Source organism: Mangifera indica, unplaced genomic scaffold (genome assembly GCF_011075055.1).
Source record: "Mangifera indica cultivar Alphonso unplaced genomic scaffold, CATAS_Mindica_2.1 Un_0051, whole genome shotgun sequence".
Taxonomy (NCBI): domain Eukaryota; kingdom Viridiplantae; phylum Streptophyta; class Magnoliopsida; order Sapindales; family Anacardiaceae; genus Mangifera; species Mangifera indica.
Genome location: NW_025401143.1, coordinates 1 through 15,050, shown reverse-complemented (window position 1 = coordinate 15,050; position 15,050 = coordinate 1). Strand labels below are relative to the sequence as shown.

The 15,050-nt window shown below is 36.1% G+C and overlaps 3 protein-coding genes and 1 pseudogene across 3 annotated transcripts; 2 read left to right on the top strand and 2 right to left on the bottom strand.

Moving 5' to 3' along the window:
- The first annotated feature begins 253 nt into the window (after positions 1-253).
- Positions 254-3,820, top strand: LOC123206847 (protein disulfide-isomerase 5-1-like). Its single transcript, XM_044624107.1, has 5 exons — positions 254-517; positions 893-951; positions 1,054-1,229; positions 3,196-3,301; positions 3,522-3,820. Exons 1-4 carry the CDS (start codon positions 392-394, stop codon positions 3,288-3,290), a joined length of 456 nt encoding a protein of 151 aa, XP_044480042.1. The 5' UTR covers positions 254-391; the 3' UTR covers positions 3,291-3,301; positions 3,522-3,820.
- A 302-nt stretch (positions 3,821-4,122) lies between these two features.
- On the bottom strand, positions 4,123-6,532 carry LOC123206846 (elongation factor 1-alpha-like). The gene is made up of 3 exons (XM_044624106.1): positions 6,377-6,532; positions 5,362-5,844; positions 4,123-5,241 (listed from the first exon to the last, which is right to left on the bottom strand). Exons 2-3 carry the CDS (start codon positions 5,821-5,823, stop codon positions 4,360-4,362), a joined length of 1,344 nt encoding a protein of 447 aa, XP_044480041.1. The 5' UTR covers positions 5,824-5,844; positions 6,377-6,532; the 3' UTR covers positions 4,123-4,359.
- A 2,455-nt stretch (positions 6,533-8,987) lies between these two features.
- On the bottom strand, positions 8,988-11,850 carry LOC123206848 (annotated as a pseudogene).
- A 139-nt stretch (positions 11,851-11,989) lies between these two features.
- On the top strand, positions 11,990-14,619 carry LOC123206841 (elongation factor 1-alpha). Its single transcript, XM_044624099.1, has 3 exons — positions 11,990-12,123; positions 12,810-13,290; positions 13,412-14,619. The coding sequence occupies exons 2-3, from the start codon at positions 12,829-12,831 to the stop codon at positions 14,291-14,293; spliced, it is 1,344 nt and encodes a 447-aa protein (XP_044480034.1). The 5' UTR covers positions 11,990-12,123; positions 12,810-12,828; the 3' UTR covers positions 14,294-14,619.
- The last annotated feature ends 431 nt before the right edge of the window (positions 14,620-15,050 follow it).

Sequence of the window (15,050 nt, the reverse complement as noted above, 5' to 3'; positions counted from 1 at the left end):
TTTATTTAATTACTTATTATCGATTTTTATTAATTTCCTAATAATTATTAATTAGTCATTTCAACAAAATTATAAAAGATCGGGAGGTGGCGGCTGATAGAGAGGAAAAAGGAGAAGAAAAAGAAAAATAGAGTATTTATGGTAATTTTAATAAAAATAAGGATGTATTATAATTAATATTTGTATTAAATTTAATGTGGTAAAAAGTCACGTGCAATGCACGTGTACAACAGGGTTTGGAGGGTTTGCAACATTCTGAAACCGGGTTGAACGAGTCTAAACTCAGTAGAGAGTGACTCGTATAGCATTGTTTAGGTTCAAGCTGAAGATCGAAGGTCTGTATTACACAGCCGACGATACGATCATTACAGAAGCCTCAAACCATCAAATTATGAGAACCCATAACAATCTATGTCTTAGTCTTACAGTTCTTATTCTTTTTCTTTCCCTTACATTAGCTATAAATCAAGCGGAATGCGAAGTTATAACGTTAACTCCTGACACTTTCTCTGACAAGGTAACAACTTGCTAGATCCGTTGTACCGTCTTTACCTTATTATTCTGATTGCTTTTTTCTTTTTCCATTATATTTAGATGGGAATATTTTTGTTTGGTTGTAAACGTTTTTGTATAGAAATGCTTTTAAGGTCTTCGAAAACGGTGATTTTTGATAATAGATTTTACGATAGTTCGTTAATGATACCATAGTTGTATGATGATTGTGCAATCAAAGACAATGGGGAAAATAAAGGTGATTCAGATAGAGATCTAACAAAGAGAAAAGGGAAGTGGGAAGGATTGTTTTAGTGGGTGATAAACAATATAAATATGTGGTTTAATACTTAATTGAAAAGTTTTTACATTTATTTTTAATTTTTCTGTCTCTGTGCAGGTGAAGGAAAAAGACACTGCATGGTTCGTGAAATTTTGTGTTCCTTGGTGTAAGCATTGGTAACTAGTCTCAACTTTGTGAATCTGTGATTAATTTAGGACTGATTTTGATGTGTGCCTTAATGTTTTCTGTGTACTAACAACTATGACAATGGGTTTCAGTAAGAATCTGGGGTCTTTATGGGAGGACTTGGGGAAGGCAATGGAAGGGAATGATGAAATAGAGGTTGGAGAAGTTGACTGTGGTGCAAGCAAATCTGTATGCACCAAAGTTGACATTCATTCCTATCCTACGTTCAAGGTCTTTTATGATGGAGAAGAAGTTGCAAAATACCAAGGTAAAGTTTAGGTTTCATTCATTGTTTGATGGTTTACTTATTTCATGGTATCCATAATTCATATTCACCATTCACTCTGATACATATTGTGAAATTGAACCTTTAGTTGTGGATGATCGTTAGTTGAATCTTTATTTGCGTATGGTAGCTTTGTTTCTATTTAGATTACCTGGTTCTACAACTTATTTAAACCTGAGGTTATTTTAGGATCATTGCATTAGGTTTTAATAAAATGTTTGTGGTTTTAGTATCTGATTTGGATTGAAAATAAGGGTATTAAGAAGATCAAGTGATCTGACTCCAAAAAGTGACAATATAGCGTCTTGAGGGCCTGGAAGGAGAAGAGACTTTGAGGGATTAGAATACTTGTAATGTAGTCTAGAAAATCCTTTCTTAACATTGGATGATTATGGTTTGGTATTGCTAAAGAAACTTTACATTGGTGGATTATGTAAACCTTTTTGCTCTTCTTTGTGAAAGCAGTTTGAGCCCCAAAGCTTATCTGCAAAAGCATTGTGAGTGCTTATATGCCATTTCAGTTTCATAAAAGCACAATAGATAGATGCACTAACTAGGGCACTTATAAAGGACACAACTGCTGTTTCTGTAACTGTTCTGTCAGCTAACTTGCACCCTTTTAAATCCATGATAGTGACAACTATATAGTTTGATAAATAAAAAGACTAAGACAGGTAAATTACCTTATTAAAAGACTCTTGCAACAGCAAAATTATTTGAGCATGAACCCAGGTGAAACAAATGCTAGGCTTCAGAAGCTGTCTCACCGTTGAGCTATGACTGACCTTTTGACGCCCCATTAGTTTGTTAATTCTGGTATGGTCTTGTTCTGTTTGGCTAAGCTATAATAAATTTCAAATTAAATGACCAGATAGAGTCAACTTGCACAAAGAACTCTCTCTCTCCATCTCTCCCTTTTTTTTCAAAGGAAGTGAAATGCCATCTTGAATATATATGAATAGATTGAGATACTTGACTTTGCTGGTGTTTCTTGTCTCATAGTGCATTTTGAAGAAACAATTATGCTCACTGCCATGTTGAATGCCACAGTGAAAAGTAGTTTATTTTTTTAAATTTTTTTTCATGTTACTTTATTCCGTCAAATTTTGTATTGTAGTTTATACTCCCTCTGAGAACATGTCAGCACATGTGATGGGAAAGGAAAAACTATTCTCTTTGTTTAAACTTCTCAAAAAAATTACACATAATTTAATTAGAACATAAAGAATCAGAGAACAATTAATGCAATGTTGGAAGAGGAGAGGTAGAGGTAGGGAAGTAACATAATGGAGTATGAAGTATGAAGTATGATATCTACTGGTTGCTGTTGATTTGGTAAAATTTTTAATTTTCCAGAACTGTTAATTGATGGTCAAGTAAAGAGGGATAATCTTTGTTTATAGTTGAAGAAAGAGTAGAATATAAAATTTCAATTATTTTCAACTCTCATGAATGAACAAAGTGGTCATCTTATCGATGATCTTAGATTTTGCTGAGTAGACAATCTGAGCTTTATCATTGCTTATATGTGGATGCTGCTCTGTTGTAGCAGTTAATTAAAAGGCAGATACACTACATTGCATGTATATCAACACAAATTGCTTTGATGGTGATTAAGACTATTTGATATCTCATCTGTTAATTGATAAGCATCTAATCTTTATAATCAATATCAGTATTAGTCTAAAAGATTTGGTTATCTATACTTTCTTTGGTTGCAATGCGAACATTATTAGATTATTATCTTGAATCTGTGTCTGGAATTCATGTGCAGAAACTTTATATGAAAATCTTGTAGTTCTCCTTGTGTTATTTAAAATAGGAATAGCTAGGGATAACTTTCAAAGTATTTGTACAGGGAACTGCTGTGGTTAAACACTATTGTATGGATAAAATTGTGGAATATCATGGCTGAATAATCTTCATTTTCCCTTCTGCAAATGTTCAGGTCCAAGGGATGTTGAATCATTGAAAACATTTGTTCTGGAGGAAGCAGAGAAGGCTGCAATGAAAGCAGAGGTTGATAGTGATGCGGAGTTGTGATCATTTTTAAGGTATAAAGCAGCATTTCTTAATTTGCATTACCACTTGCAGCATAATGGAAGCTTAAAAGAAAATCTCTCTGAAGACTGAAAATTTTCTGTCTCAGTTTGCCTTCTTTCCATAATCTTTTCATTATTTATAGACCTTACTCTGGCACAGTGATTTCTCCGACCAAAAAGAATTTTAACCATCTGTTGTTGGATAATTCGGTGCTTTTTATTTTTGTTGCAGTTGTGGTACTTCGTAGTGAGACCAAGATACAGAGTAGCTCTCTCCAGCACAGCTCATAGACTCATTTTCCATGTCGTAGCTGGGTCATGAAGTCGTTAGTTATTGCAGGTCTCAGCAAAGTTGTTTGTGTTCACAACTTTTCAGACATTTTTATTTAATAGAATGAATGTAATATAAAACTTAAAATTCATATTAGAAGAATGATCTTCTAATATAGGGTAATATGAAATTTATATAGATTCAGACTCTTAAATTGTGATTCTTCAAAAGTTTTTATTATTTGATATCAAAATTGTCATTATATCATTTACTATCATTTAATATCAGTGATCATCATCATCATATTTTTCACTCATCATTTAATATCAGAGTGATCGTTATATTTTACATCGCAAGTGATGATATCAACATTACAATGTTCACTTGTGGATGTTGATATATTAAGATTTTAAATACAAAATATAAAATTTTAATTTTACATTGAAAAATACAAACTTCCAATATAGAGAGGCTCCTATAGTAGAGAAATATTTTTTTAAGGAAAAGGGGTCAATAATTTAAAATATGAAGCATTATAAAATAAAATATAAAACCATTTCCGGCATCCAAAATTAAAGTTTAAATTCAAAACCACTTTAAAAGTATCATAGAAAATCAAAGAAAAAAGGGAAAACGCCGACTTCCATCACACCAAATTGAGCACCCGGATAAAATCCAACTGCTCAAAGTGTAATGGAAGCATATGAACACTGTCCACAAAAACAACGTAATTAAACAAAACAGGTACATTAACAAAATTCAGAACATAAGCCTAGCTACAGTGGATCTTTAAAACACCTCACTTCTTCTTGGCAGCAGACTTGGTGACCTTGGCACCGGTTGGGTCCTTCTTCTCAACATTCTTGATGACACCAACAGCCACAGTCTGCCTCATATCCCTAACAGCAAAACGACCAAGAGGTGGGTACTCCGAGAAAGTCTCAACAACCATGGGCTTGGTGGGAATCATCTTAATCATTCCTGCATCACCATTCTTCAAAAACTTGGGCTCCTTCTCAAGCTCCTTGCCAGATCGTCTGTCAATCTTGGTCAAGATCTCAGCAAACTTGACAGCAATGTGGGAAGTGTGGCAGTCGAGCACTGGGGCATATCCGTTACCAATCTGGCCAGGGTGGTTCATGATGATGACCTGAGAGGTGAAGTTAGCAGCCTCCTTCGCAGGATCATCCTTGGAGTTAGATGCAACGAAACCACGCTTGAGATCCTTGACAGCAACATTCTTGACATTGAAACCAACATTGTCTCCAGGAAGAGCCTCCTGGAGAGCTTCGTGGTGCATCTCAACAGACTTAACTTCAGTGGACAGTCCAGATGGGCCAAATGTAACAACCATACCGGGCTTGAGGACACCAGTTTCCACACGACCCACAGGGACAGTTCCGATACCACCAATCTTGTACACATCCTGAAGTGGCAGACGAAGGGGCTTATCTGAGGGTCTCTTGGGCTCATTGATTTGATCAAGAGCCTCAAGTAGGGTTGGTCCCTTGTACCAGTCAAGGTTGGTGGACCTCTCAATCATGTTGTCACCCTCAAAACCAGAGATGGGGACAAAGGGGATCTTCTCAGGGTTGTAACCAACCTTCTTGAGGTAGGAAGACACTTCCTTCACAATTTCATCATACCTTGCCTTGGAGTACTTCGGGGTTGTGGCATCCATCTAAGAACAAATAGCACCAAATCACCATTAGTTCCAACCCAGACTAACATTTAAAAAGCAACATAGATTAAGCAGAAAACAGTTTACAACCACATTGATTTAAACTCAAGTAAAGCTAACCTTGTTACAGCAGCATATCATCTGCTTGACACCAAGGGTAAAAGCAAGCAGGGCATGCTCACGAGTTTGACCATCCTTTGAAATACCAGCTTCAAAACCTCCAGTAGTGGAATCAATGATGAGGACAGCACAGTCAGCCTGTGAGGTACCAGTGATCATGTTCTTGATAAAGTCACGATGTCCAGGAGCATCAATGACAGTGCAGTAGTACTTCGTGGTCTCAAACTTCCACAGGGCAATATCAATGGTAATACCACGCTCGCGCTCAGCCTTGAGCTTGTCAAGCACCCATGCATACTTGAATGACCTCTTGTTCATTTCAGCAGCCTCCTTCTCAAACCTCTCAATAACACGCTTGTCAATACCTCCAAGCTTGTAGATCAAGTGTCCTGTGGTGGTCGACTTTCCGGAGTCGACATGACCAATGACCACAATGTTAATGTGAACCTTCTCCTTACCCATATTAAAGATTTGTAACAATAACTGTAACAACAGAACAAAAATACCAGTTCAAAAGTCAGAAAGTAACCCCTCAATCCAACCAATAACTGAGAAGAAATCAAATCATACTAAAAATTAACCACATGATTAATGAAACAATTGGAATCCACTATTTCAATACCGATAATCCATGACAGAAATTTATTAGACTATGCCTTTTCATCGTATAAAGAGGATAACTAAATCAAAATCTCAATAGATAAGCCTTACGCATACAGATTCGAGCAAATTATATTTAAATCAATACAAATTAAATTAATAACATATAATACGAAGGAAACACTAAAAAAAAAAAAAACACGCAATAAAAGACCACTAATCAAGACTGAAGATTATACGATCTATATTCTAAGATACGAACTCACTTTTAGACAATAGACATCCAAATCCAAAACTAAAAGCACACATACAAAGTTGAATATACATCTACTAAATTTTACAACAAAAAGAAGTGGCACTAACAAAAGATAAAAACTTCAATACAGGCCAAAGGAGGGGAGAGATAGATTTGCACCTTTCAGGAAAATAAATGAAATTGCTGTGAACCTCTCTCGCCGCCCTGACCTTAAGCAAGCAGAAAGAGAGTAGGCTTCGAACAAGGGAAGGATGTGGCTTTATAAAGAGAGTGGCCAGAGTTCAGTATGGCAATTAGGGTTTTACTCTTCACCGTTGGATAACATAAACAAGATCCAACGGTTCAAAATATCAGCCTGCCTTCTGGGATAGATAGAAGTTGATTTGTAGATAAATCTCTTCTTATTGCCCACTAACATGGGATGGATAGATGTCCTATTATGAGTAACGGTCATATATTTTTTATTACTTTGATTGTCATCTTCAATCAATGATAATTTTGATTTCAATAAGGATGATTTAACAAAGGTGAAGAGTGCGTTAACTATTAGTCTTTTCCGCAATATCATATATTTATTTGTTGTGTATATATGTGTGCAAAATTCATAATTATATATGTGCGTATGTATGTTTATATAGTTAGATTAACATCATAAATCCTCAATATAGTATCATCATTGGACAATAATGCTTTAGTAGAATCATAAAAGATTCATTTGATAAAGAATTTTTCAACTTACCTTACATACTATCATAAGATGCCCACACACTTTCATGTATCTAAGATCTCTCTCATATGTCCCCCGTGTGGACAAACGCTTTTCACATGGAACACTCGCCATCAGAACGGTTACACACACAATAAGAGGGCATCCACACTTTTCTATGCGTCTCCACTATTGTGCACACACTTTCACATGTTTTCTTTAATCTTCGTGCAATTCATGTGCCGACACTATTATTGTTCTCATCATTTTTTCACGTGAGAAACACACAATGCACAATCAGGCTCTTAGGTTGGGCGACTCATTTGTTTTATTAATTAATTGATTTAGTTTAACTTTGAACAAACTATTTATATTTGTTTATCTCGTAACTCAGTTTTTTTGATATTTTTAATTCAATCACAACCCGTGATAATCTAAAACCCTAATAGAAAATTTTTTGACTACAATGACGAAATTCACATGTTCCTTTCATCTATTTGGTTCTAAGCAAAAGAGAAATGAATTTACAACTTACTTTGGCGACTTCAAAGGTAATTTCGATGCTAGAATTTTTGCTGAAAGTTGCTGACAAAAGGAGGAACTTCCTCAACAACGACGAGTGCTTTCTTCCTAATTCCAACATCTATTGGTCGTTCCAATCGTCTTTTGAAGTGCATTAAGGTAGAATCACGTAGGCAATAAAAATCACAACATGAAGGTTGTTGCATGTGGTGGCTTATAATGTCCAATTTCGGCAGAAAAAACAACCTTAAATATTGAAATAAGATGTTCTAGATCGAAATAAAATGCTCCAAATCGAAATTTGTCCCTCAAAACATTGGATCAGGGATTTTCAAACTCTAATTTCAAAGTTTTATTCATCACTTTAGAACCCTAATTTTAAAATTGAAATAAACTCTAATACCCTAATTTTGAATTTTCAATCTTTAATTCAAAATGATGGAACCATAATTTCTGATTCTATAATCTTGATTTTAATTTCAAGATCATAATTTTTAAGTATAGTAGACGTATCTTTATTGATAACTTAAATCCAGTTGTAATTATTCTTAAATTATTCAAATGTCTGATTTTATTAAATCAAAATTATAATTAATATTAACTCACATCAATAATTTTTCTGACAAATTAAATTACCTAATTGTCATTAAACTATTTAGTTACTTAAATTTATTAAATTATAATTATAATTAGTGTTAAACCACATTTCAATTTTTTTTTTTTTAGACAGAATAGGCACAAACTGAATTACTTGTCGTTTTGTTGTATGGAGGTTAATAATTAAAAGTATATTACAATTTCACTGCTTTTTACATGGAAACTATGTCAAATAAGCCGATATAAAATTGTTATGAGATGAAGCAATTGTAGTTCCCTCCAAGAGCCTTCCATCACTAAAGTTCTTCTAAAATGATTGGGTATTGACATTAATGCTACTTTCTGACGTCAGTTACCAATTAAGCAACACATTATCTGAAACATATTGGAAGATCAAAGGGTCACCTGAGATCGGTTACCAATTGACCATTTGCCTTTTCAGTCCATCCTAGATTGTATCTGTTCTTAATCTAGTTATCTGCTTTTCTGGATGATATTTTTCAACAGGCAAAAGAGAATTCTCAAGAGAGTTTGTGTGTTTTGAATGAACAAGGACATCAGCATGGTAAGCAATCTCACCTAATTTCTTGGAACTACAAATTGCAAGAAAAATTCTGCAAAGGGAAAAGATAAAATAAAGAAACTCCATGAATTCCTTGTCATTCTTAGAGTTTTCATTAAACTGGAAGTGCATAATCAGTCAAGAAAATCCAAATATATCATCATGAACAAATACAGCATTGTAATACATATATATTAAGAACCACATCCTGTACCTTTTTGATGAAGAATTGGATAGTCTCAGTCCTCTTCACCGTTACTGAAAGATATCTTTCACGATCCCAAATATTTCATGATCGCCAAACTCAAAAGAAGTCAACTTATTTCTTCAACTTAACTGTCACCATTCAGTAAACACAACTTCAAAGCCATGTTTATCTGCAAGAAGAATTAAACTATATTATTATAATCTATTTTTTATAAGATATCTGAATATAATTTATACTATCAGTTTGAGCATCATATGATTGTAATTTTTTGCAATACAATCAAAGAGATGGAAATTTTTTGTCACAGTAATATAAAACCATGTAATATTTAAAATTCAAGAATTTGTACACATGTTATTTGAGGTGGTTTCCCCTGTTTGAATCTCCAAAGTCATCTCCAAGCAAAGATTGAAGCTTTGAGTAAGTATGCCAATGCACAAGGTCTTTGTCTTGCAAGTCCTTCAACAAGTTTATGGCTTCCCCATCCCTTTATCGTCCGCAGATCTCATCCATGACTGTCCCATATTTAATTAAGCAACAGACCTCTGCTTCTCAATCATCTCCCACAGAGAGTTCACTGCCTCCTCAACCTCCTTGTTAAGAGCCGATGCATTCACAAGTGAGTTATATAATCTATCGCTTAAAACAAACACCTTTTTCTTCATCCGATCACACAACTCCGTAGCACTCTTTGTTTGACTTTGGGCACATAGCCCCTAGATCAGATACTCATAAAGGAAAATGAGATGGGCTCACATTTATAAACCACATTCATCTGATGAAATATCCTAAGAGCATCATTAGCATGATTTGAAAGTGCATACCTTTTTATCATAGAATTTAACCAAAAAAATATTTGGTTCAATCTCTTCATTGACCATCTGCTTGAATAAACACCTAATCGTCTCTATACACTGATATAAACCTTAGTAAAACCACACCTCAAAAGTTAGCTATTGAGATAGGAGATCTTAAGGTCATATAAACACCACACTTTATAGCCCCGGTGCCTATGCAGACTGGTTGTGCACTAATTCTCTACCAGCGCCGGGCAAACACTACAATGCTAGCGCTATCACCTATACCGTACAATTGTAATTGAGAGACATAGTGATAATGCTGATACCAAATGGTATGAACCTTACGAAAATCACATCTCAAAAGCGAGCTATTAAGATGAGAGAGTCAAAGATCATGTAAACCCCACACTAGTTACCTTACTTTTCAATGTGGGATCCAAGTCTCATACCTTCCACTTTGGATTATAACATATACATATTATTTATATGGGAATCTCTCCTCTACTAAAAAATGATGTGAATCGACTATTCTAGGCCCTTATTGAAGGCATGCATTCCAAGTTCCTGCCATTCTTCATAGGCCAAAGGACTATGTCCCATCCAAGTTTAAGTGCATTTTCAAAGTCACCCTTAAGGTTTGAAAAACTAAAAATCTCACCAATCCATTAAAAATCTCAGTTAGGGTTCAGGGTAAAACTATCATATAACTAAAAAAACTAAAGTTTTATTCTTTTACCTCCCTCAGTTTGAAAATATCATAATTCCCCCCACCTAAAGTTTGAAAAATCAAAATTTTCCCTCTAGGGTTTGCACTGCGTTGGCTCTCCCTCTCAGCTTAATTTTTCCTATCGATCATATCCCAACCATCAGTGAACCCTATTTCCTCCAACGAAGACTAATTGGATCGTTTTTGTCTCGGACAAAGACAATTTCGTCTTCGTTTGAGACGAAGACAACCTTTGGAGGTCTTAGACTACCACGTCATCTTCGTCTGAGACGAGACAAAGACGTCTTCGTCATCGTTAGAGGAAATAGGTTTCACCAGTAGTTAGGATGTGATTGGTAGGGAGATTTAAACCGAGAGAGAGAGTCAACACAGCCGGAGATTGTCGTCTCTGATGACAGTTTGCAAACTCTAGAGGGAAAATTTTGATTTTTCAAACTTCAGGCGAGGGGAATTATGAGATTTTAAAACTGAAGGGGGCAAAGAATAAAACTTCAGTTCTTTAAAATTTTTTATTAAATAACAATTTTACCTCAACCAATAACTCAGATTTTAAACGGATGGATGAGATTTTTGGCTTTTCAAACCCTACGGGTGTGACTTTGGAAACGCATATAAACTTGGGTGGGAAATAGTCCTTTGGCCTTCTTCATAAGCTTAAATATATTTACAGCTCTAGTAAACTTCCTAGCTTCTGTGAAAAAAAAAAAAGATTATTGTATTGTAAATAGTCTCAGAACCAATGTAAGGAACCGCAAGTACCTGATTAACTACAGCATTCATTTGTTGGTACATTTTAGCAGCACCAACCTTCTTTACCGTGATGTTATAAGTGGACACATCATGTCTAAGCCTGGGATGCTGTGATGCCCATGTGAATAGCTCCAATCAGACTAAAGGATTCTCCTGAGAGACTGCCGCCAACCGAAATTGAGCTTCATCAAGGGTGCGTTTGTTGTTCGATTTTGATCTTTTTCTAATACTTCTTCTCAAGGACCTTAAAGGCCCTTTAGTTGAGTGAAAACAACATAGATTAGCATTGAAAGAAATTGTAGAATGTGGATTAACCTGGGTTCGGCCTAACAATTTTACAGGCTTCAATGTTAATCTCATGAGATTCCATAAAAAAAAAAGAAAAAAGAAAGAAAGACATAACATGGTATTGAATCGGTGAGGTAAAAGCTGGAAATGCATTATAACCAGAAAGATTTTTTAGAGTAATGGAAATATTGCTGATATGATTGATTGATAGAAGGTAATAGTTTGTTAAATTTCCTAGTACAGCAGATATGCCTCAACTGATCTCTACATCAACAATCATCTGCAAGTTTTCAAACAATCAATACAACACACAATCTGTATTTGGTCACTCACAGACATGAAAAATTAGGATTAATTTTACATCCAAATTGCTGATTACCCTGGGGCTCGACAGATATCAAAAGTTGATTAAAGCTGTTCGTTAAGAAACTGAAATGAACTGGACGAGTTAAAGATCAGACCTTCATCTTCATGGGTGTAGTTTTACGATGAATGACGCGAAATGGAGAGACTGCTGCCTGGACAGTGTGGATTTGCTAGATGAAAGTTAAAACGAAATATGAAATTTCACAAATCGTTAAAGCGAGGGTAAGGAGAAGGACATTAATGTAATTACACATTGTAGCCCTAGTTTGGTCACGTGATACTCCTCTATAAATCCCCAGCAAACCCTCGTTGTGTGTTCACTCTTCGCTCATTTTGCTGCGGCTAAGTTAGGCTAGCTCTGCTTCTCTTGTATTCATAAGGTACGATCTTTTATTGTTATCTTTCTTATATATGTTTGATTTTAGTTTCTGCTTCTAGTGGATTAGTAGTTTATCCTCTTAAGGTTGTATGTTGAAGCTTTGTATCTGTTTGTTTACCCGTAAACTGGCAGTAATTTTTTATATTTTCTATTGGATTTTCATTTGGATTCAGGTTCGTTTATGGAGTTTGGTTATTTATATAAATTGGAAATAAATTGATCTGAAATTGTAAAAATTTGGACGTTCTTTGTGTTTTCAGCTCATTGGCTCTGTTATACAGAAATTAATGGCCTGATAATAATTTTTTTTTTGTTTCTTATATTAGATCATAAGTTTTTGGGTTTTAGCAGACGTTTTAATCTAATTTGGCTCAAAAAATTTTATTAGAATGATTTAGTTTAGTAGACCTTTTCCCTTGCTTATGGTCTATGCTAGTTGATGCAACGTGTCAATTGTTGTGGACTGCATAGAGTTTGTGGTTGTGCCTTGTAGTATAGTTATTCGTCTATAGTGCTTCTGTAAAGAAAAGCGATATCAGAAACTTTCTTAAAAAGGTTAATAACCACTGCAAAGCATACCTTAGACTGATATGTGTTTTGAAATTATATTTTTGTTTTATCTTTTAATGTCATTTTTTCCTTGCTGAAGGTTCTCATGAGTATTTTCCTGACTTATAACTTCTGCAGTTCCAACTAGTATTCTGCCATGGGTAAGGAGAAGGTTCACATCAACATTGTGGTCATTGGCCATGTCGACTCTGGAAAGTCAACCACCACCGGACACTTGATCTACAAGCTTGGAGGTATTGACAAGCGTGTCATCGAGAGGTTCGAGAAGGAGGCAGCTGAGATGAACAAGAGGTCATTCAAGTATGCCTGGGTGCTTGATAAGCTCAAGGCTGAGCGTGAGCGTGGTATCACCATTGATATTGCCCTGTGGAAGTTTGAGACCACCAAGTACTACTGCACTGTCATTGATGCTCCTGGACATCGTGATTTTATCAAGAACATGATCACTGGTACCTCACAGGCTGACTGTGCTGTCCTCATCATTGACTCCACCACTGGTGGTTTTGAAGCTGGTATTTCAAAGGACGGTCAGACTCGTGAGCATGCCCTGCTTGCTTTTACCCTTGGTGTCAAGCAGATGATTTGCTGCTGTAACAAGGTTAGCTTAACTTGAGTTTAAATCAATGTTGTTGTAAACTGTTTTCTGCTTAATCTATGTTGCTTTTATAAATGTTAATCTGGGGTGGAACTAATGTTGACTTGGTTCTATTTGTTTTTAGATGGATGCCACAACCCCCAAGTACTCCAAGGCAAGATACGATGAAATTGTGAAGGAAGTGTCTTCCTACCTCAAGAAGGTTGGATACAACCCTGAGAAGATCCCCTTTGTCCCCATCTCTGGTTTTGAGGGTGACAACATGATTGAGAGGTCTACCAACCTGGACTGGTACAAGGGACCAACCCTGCTTGAGGCTCTTGATCAAATCAATGAGCCCAAGAGGCCCTCAGACAAGCCTCTCCGTCTGCCACTTCAGGATGTGTACAAGATTGGTGGTATTGGAACTGTCCCTGTGGGTCGTGTGGAAACTGGTGTCCTCAAGCCTGGTATGGTTGTTACATTTGGCCCATCTGGACTGAGCACTGAAGTTAAGTCTGTTGAGATGCACCACGAAGCTCTCCAGGAGGCTCTTCCTGGAGACAATGTTGGTTTCAATGTCAAGAATGTTGCTGTTAAGGATCTCAAGCGTGGTTACGTTGCATCTAACTCCAAGGATGATCCTGCGAAAGAGGCTGCTAACTTCACCTCTCAGGTCATCATCATGAACCACCCCGGCCAGATTGGTAACGGATATGCTCCAGTGCTTGACTGCCACACTTCCCACATTGCTGTCAAGTTCGCTGAGATCTTGACCAAGATTGACAGACGTTCTGGCAAGGAGCTTGAGAAGGAGCCAAAGTTCTTGAAGAATGGTGATGCAGGAATGATTAAGATGGTTCCTACCAAGCCCATGGTTGTTGAGACTTTCTCTGAGTACCCACCTCTTGGTCGTTTTGCTGTTAGAGACATGAGGCAAACTGTGGCTGTTGGTGTCATCAAGAATGTTGAGAAGAAGGACCCAACAGGTGCCAAGGTCACCAAGTCTGCAGCCAAGAAGAAGTGAACTGGGCTAGCCTATGTTACTCCATCCGCAGATAGAGTCTTTTCAAATTACAGAAATTACAAAAACTTGGTTATTTCGGGTATTCTTATAGTTGGAAATTTGGTTTATTTTGTACTTTGTAGTGTGTTGCCTTCAATTCTGGATGGTCTCTGCCAGAATTGGGTGCTTGACAGGCGGTGGCTCATTTATACTGCAGGGTCTTTGTTTTTATAGTTTGTATGTTATTTTGCTTGTATTGTCATGGATTGAGGTGGTTTGGTTCTACGAATCGGCTCAGAAGTTTTGTGTTGTTTCTGCGGAATCTAGTATCTTTTTCGTATTTTGAATTTTGGACTATTTATGGTTGTGTTTGATTTTTCTATTTTACATTTGTTATCTATAGGAAGAAATCATTCAATGGCCTTGGATCTAACACTCCAGGTTTGGTTTCTTCTTCCTAAGTTCTTAGTGCACTATAAAATTTTCGTTCAGAGGTTTGGTCAGATTCAAAATTTTGTTCAAAACCGCATTTTTTCAGAAGAATCGGGGTGGACAAACCAAATAAAGCCCACTGAGGCTTGAATAAGGGCTCGATTGACAGCCTACGTGAATGATGAAGAAGAGAATTGATCTCAGTAATTATTCCTATCATCTGAATGGGAAGCTTTCCTTAATTACTTCAATTTCATGGAATCATGAAAGAGACATTGCTTTCCTTGATTATTCTTATCCACATTATTGTGCAATCTGAATGGGAAGCTTCAACTAGGGGTGGATT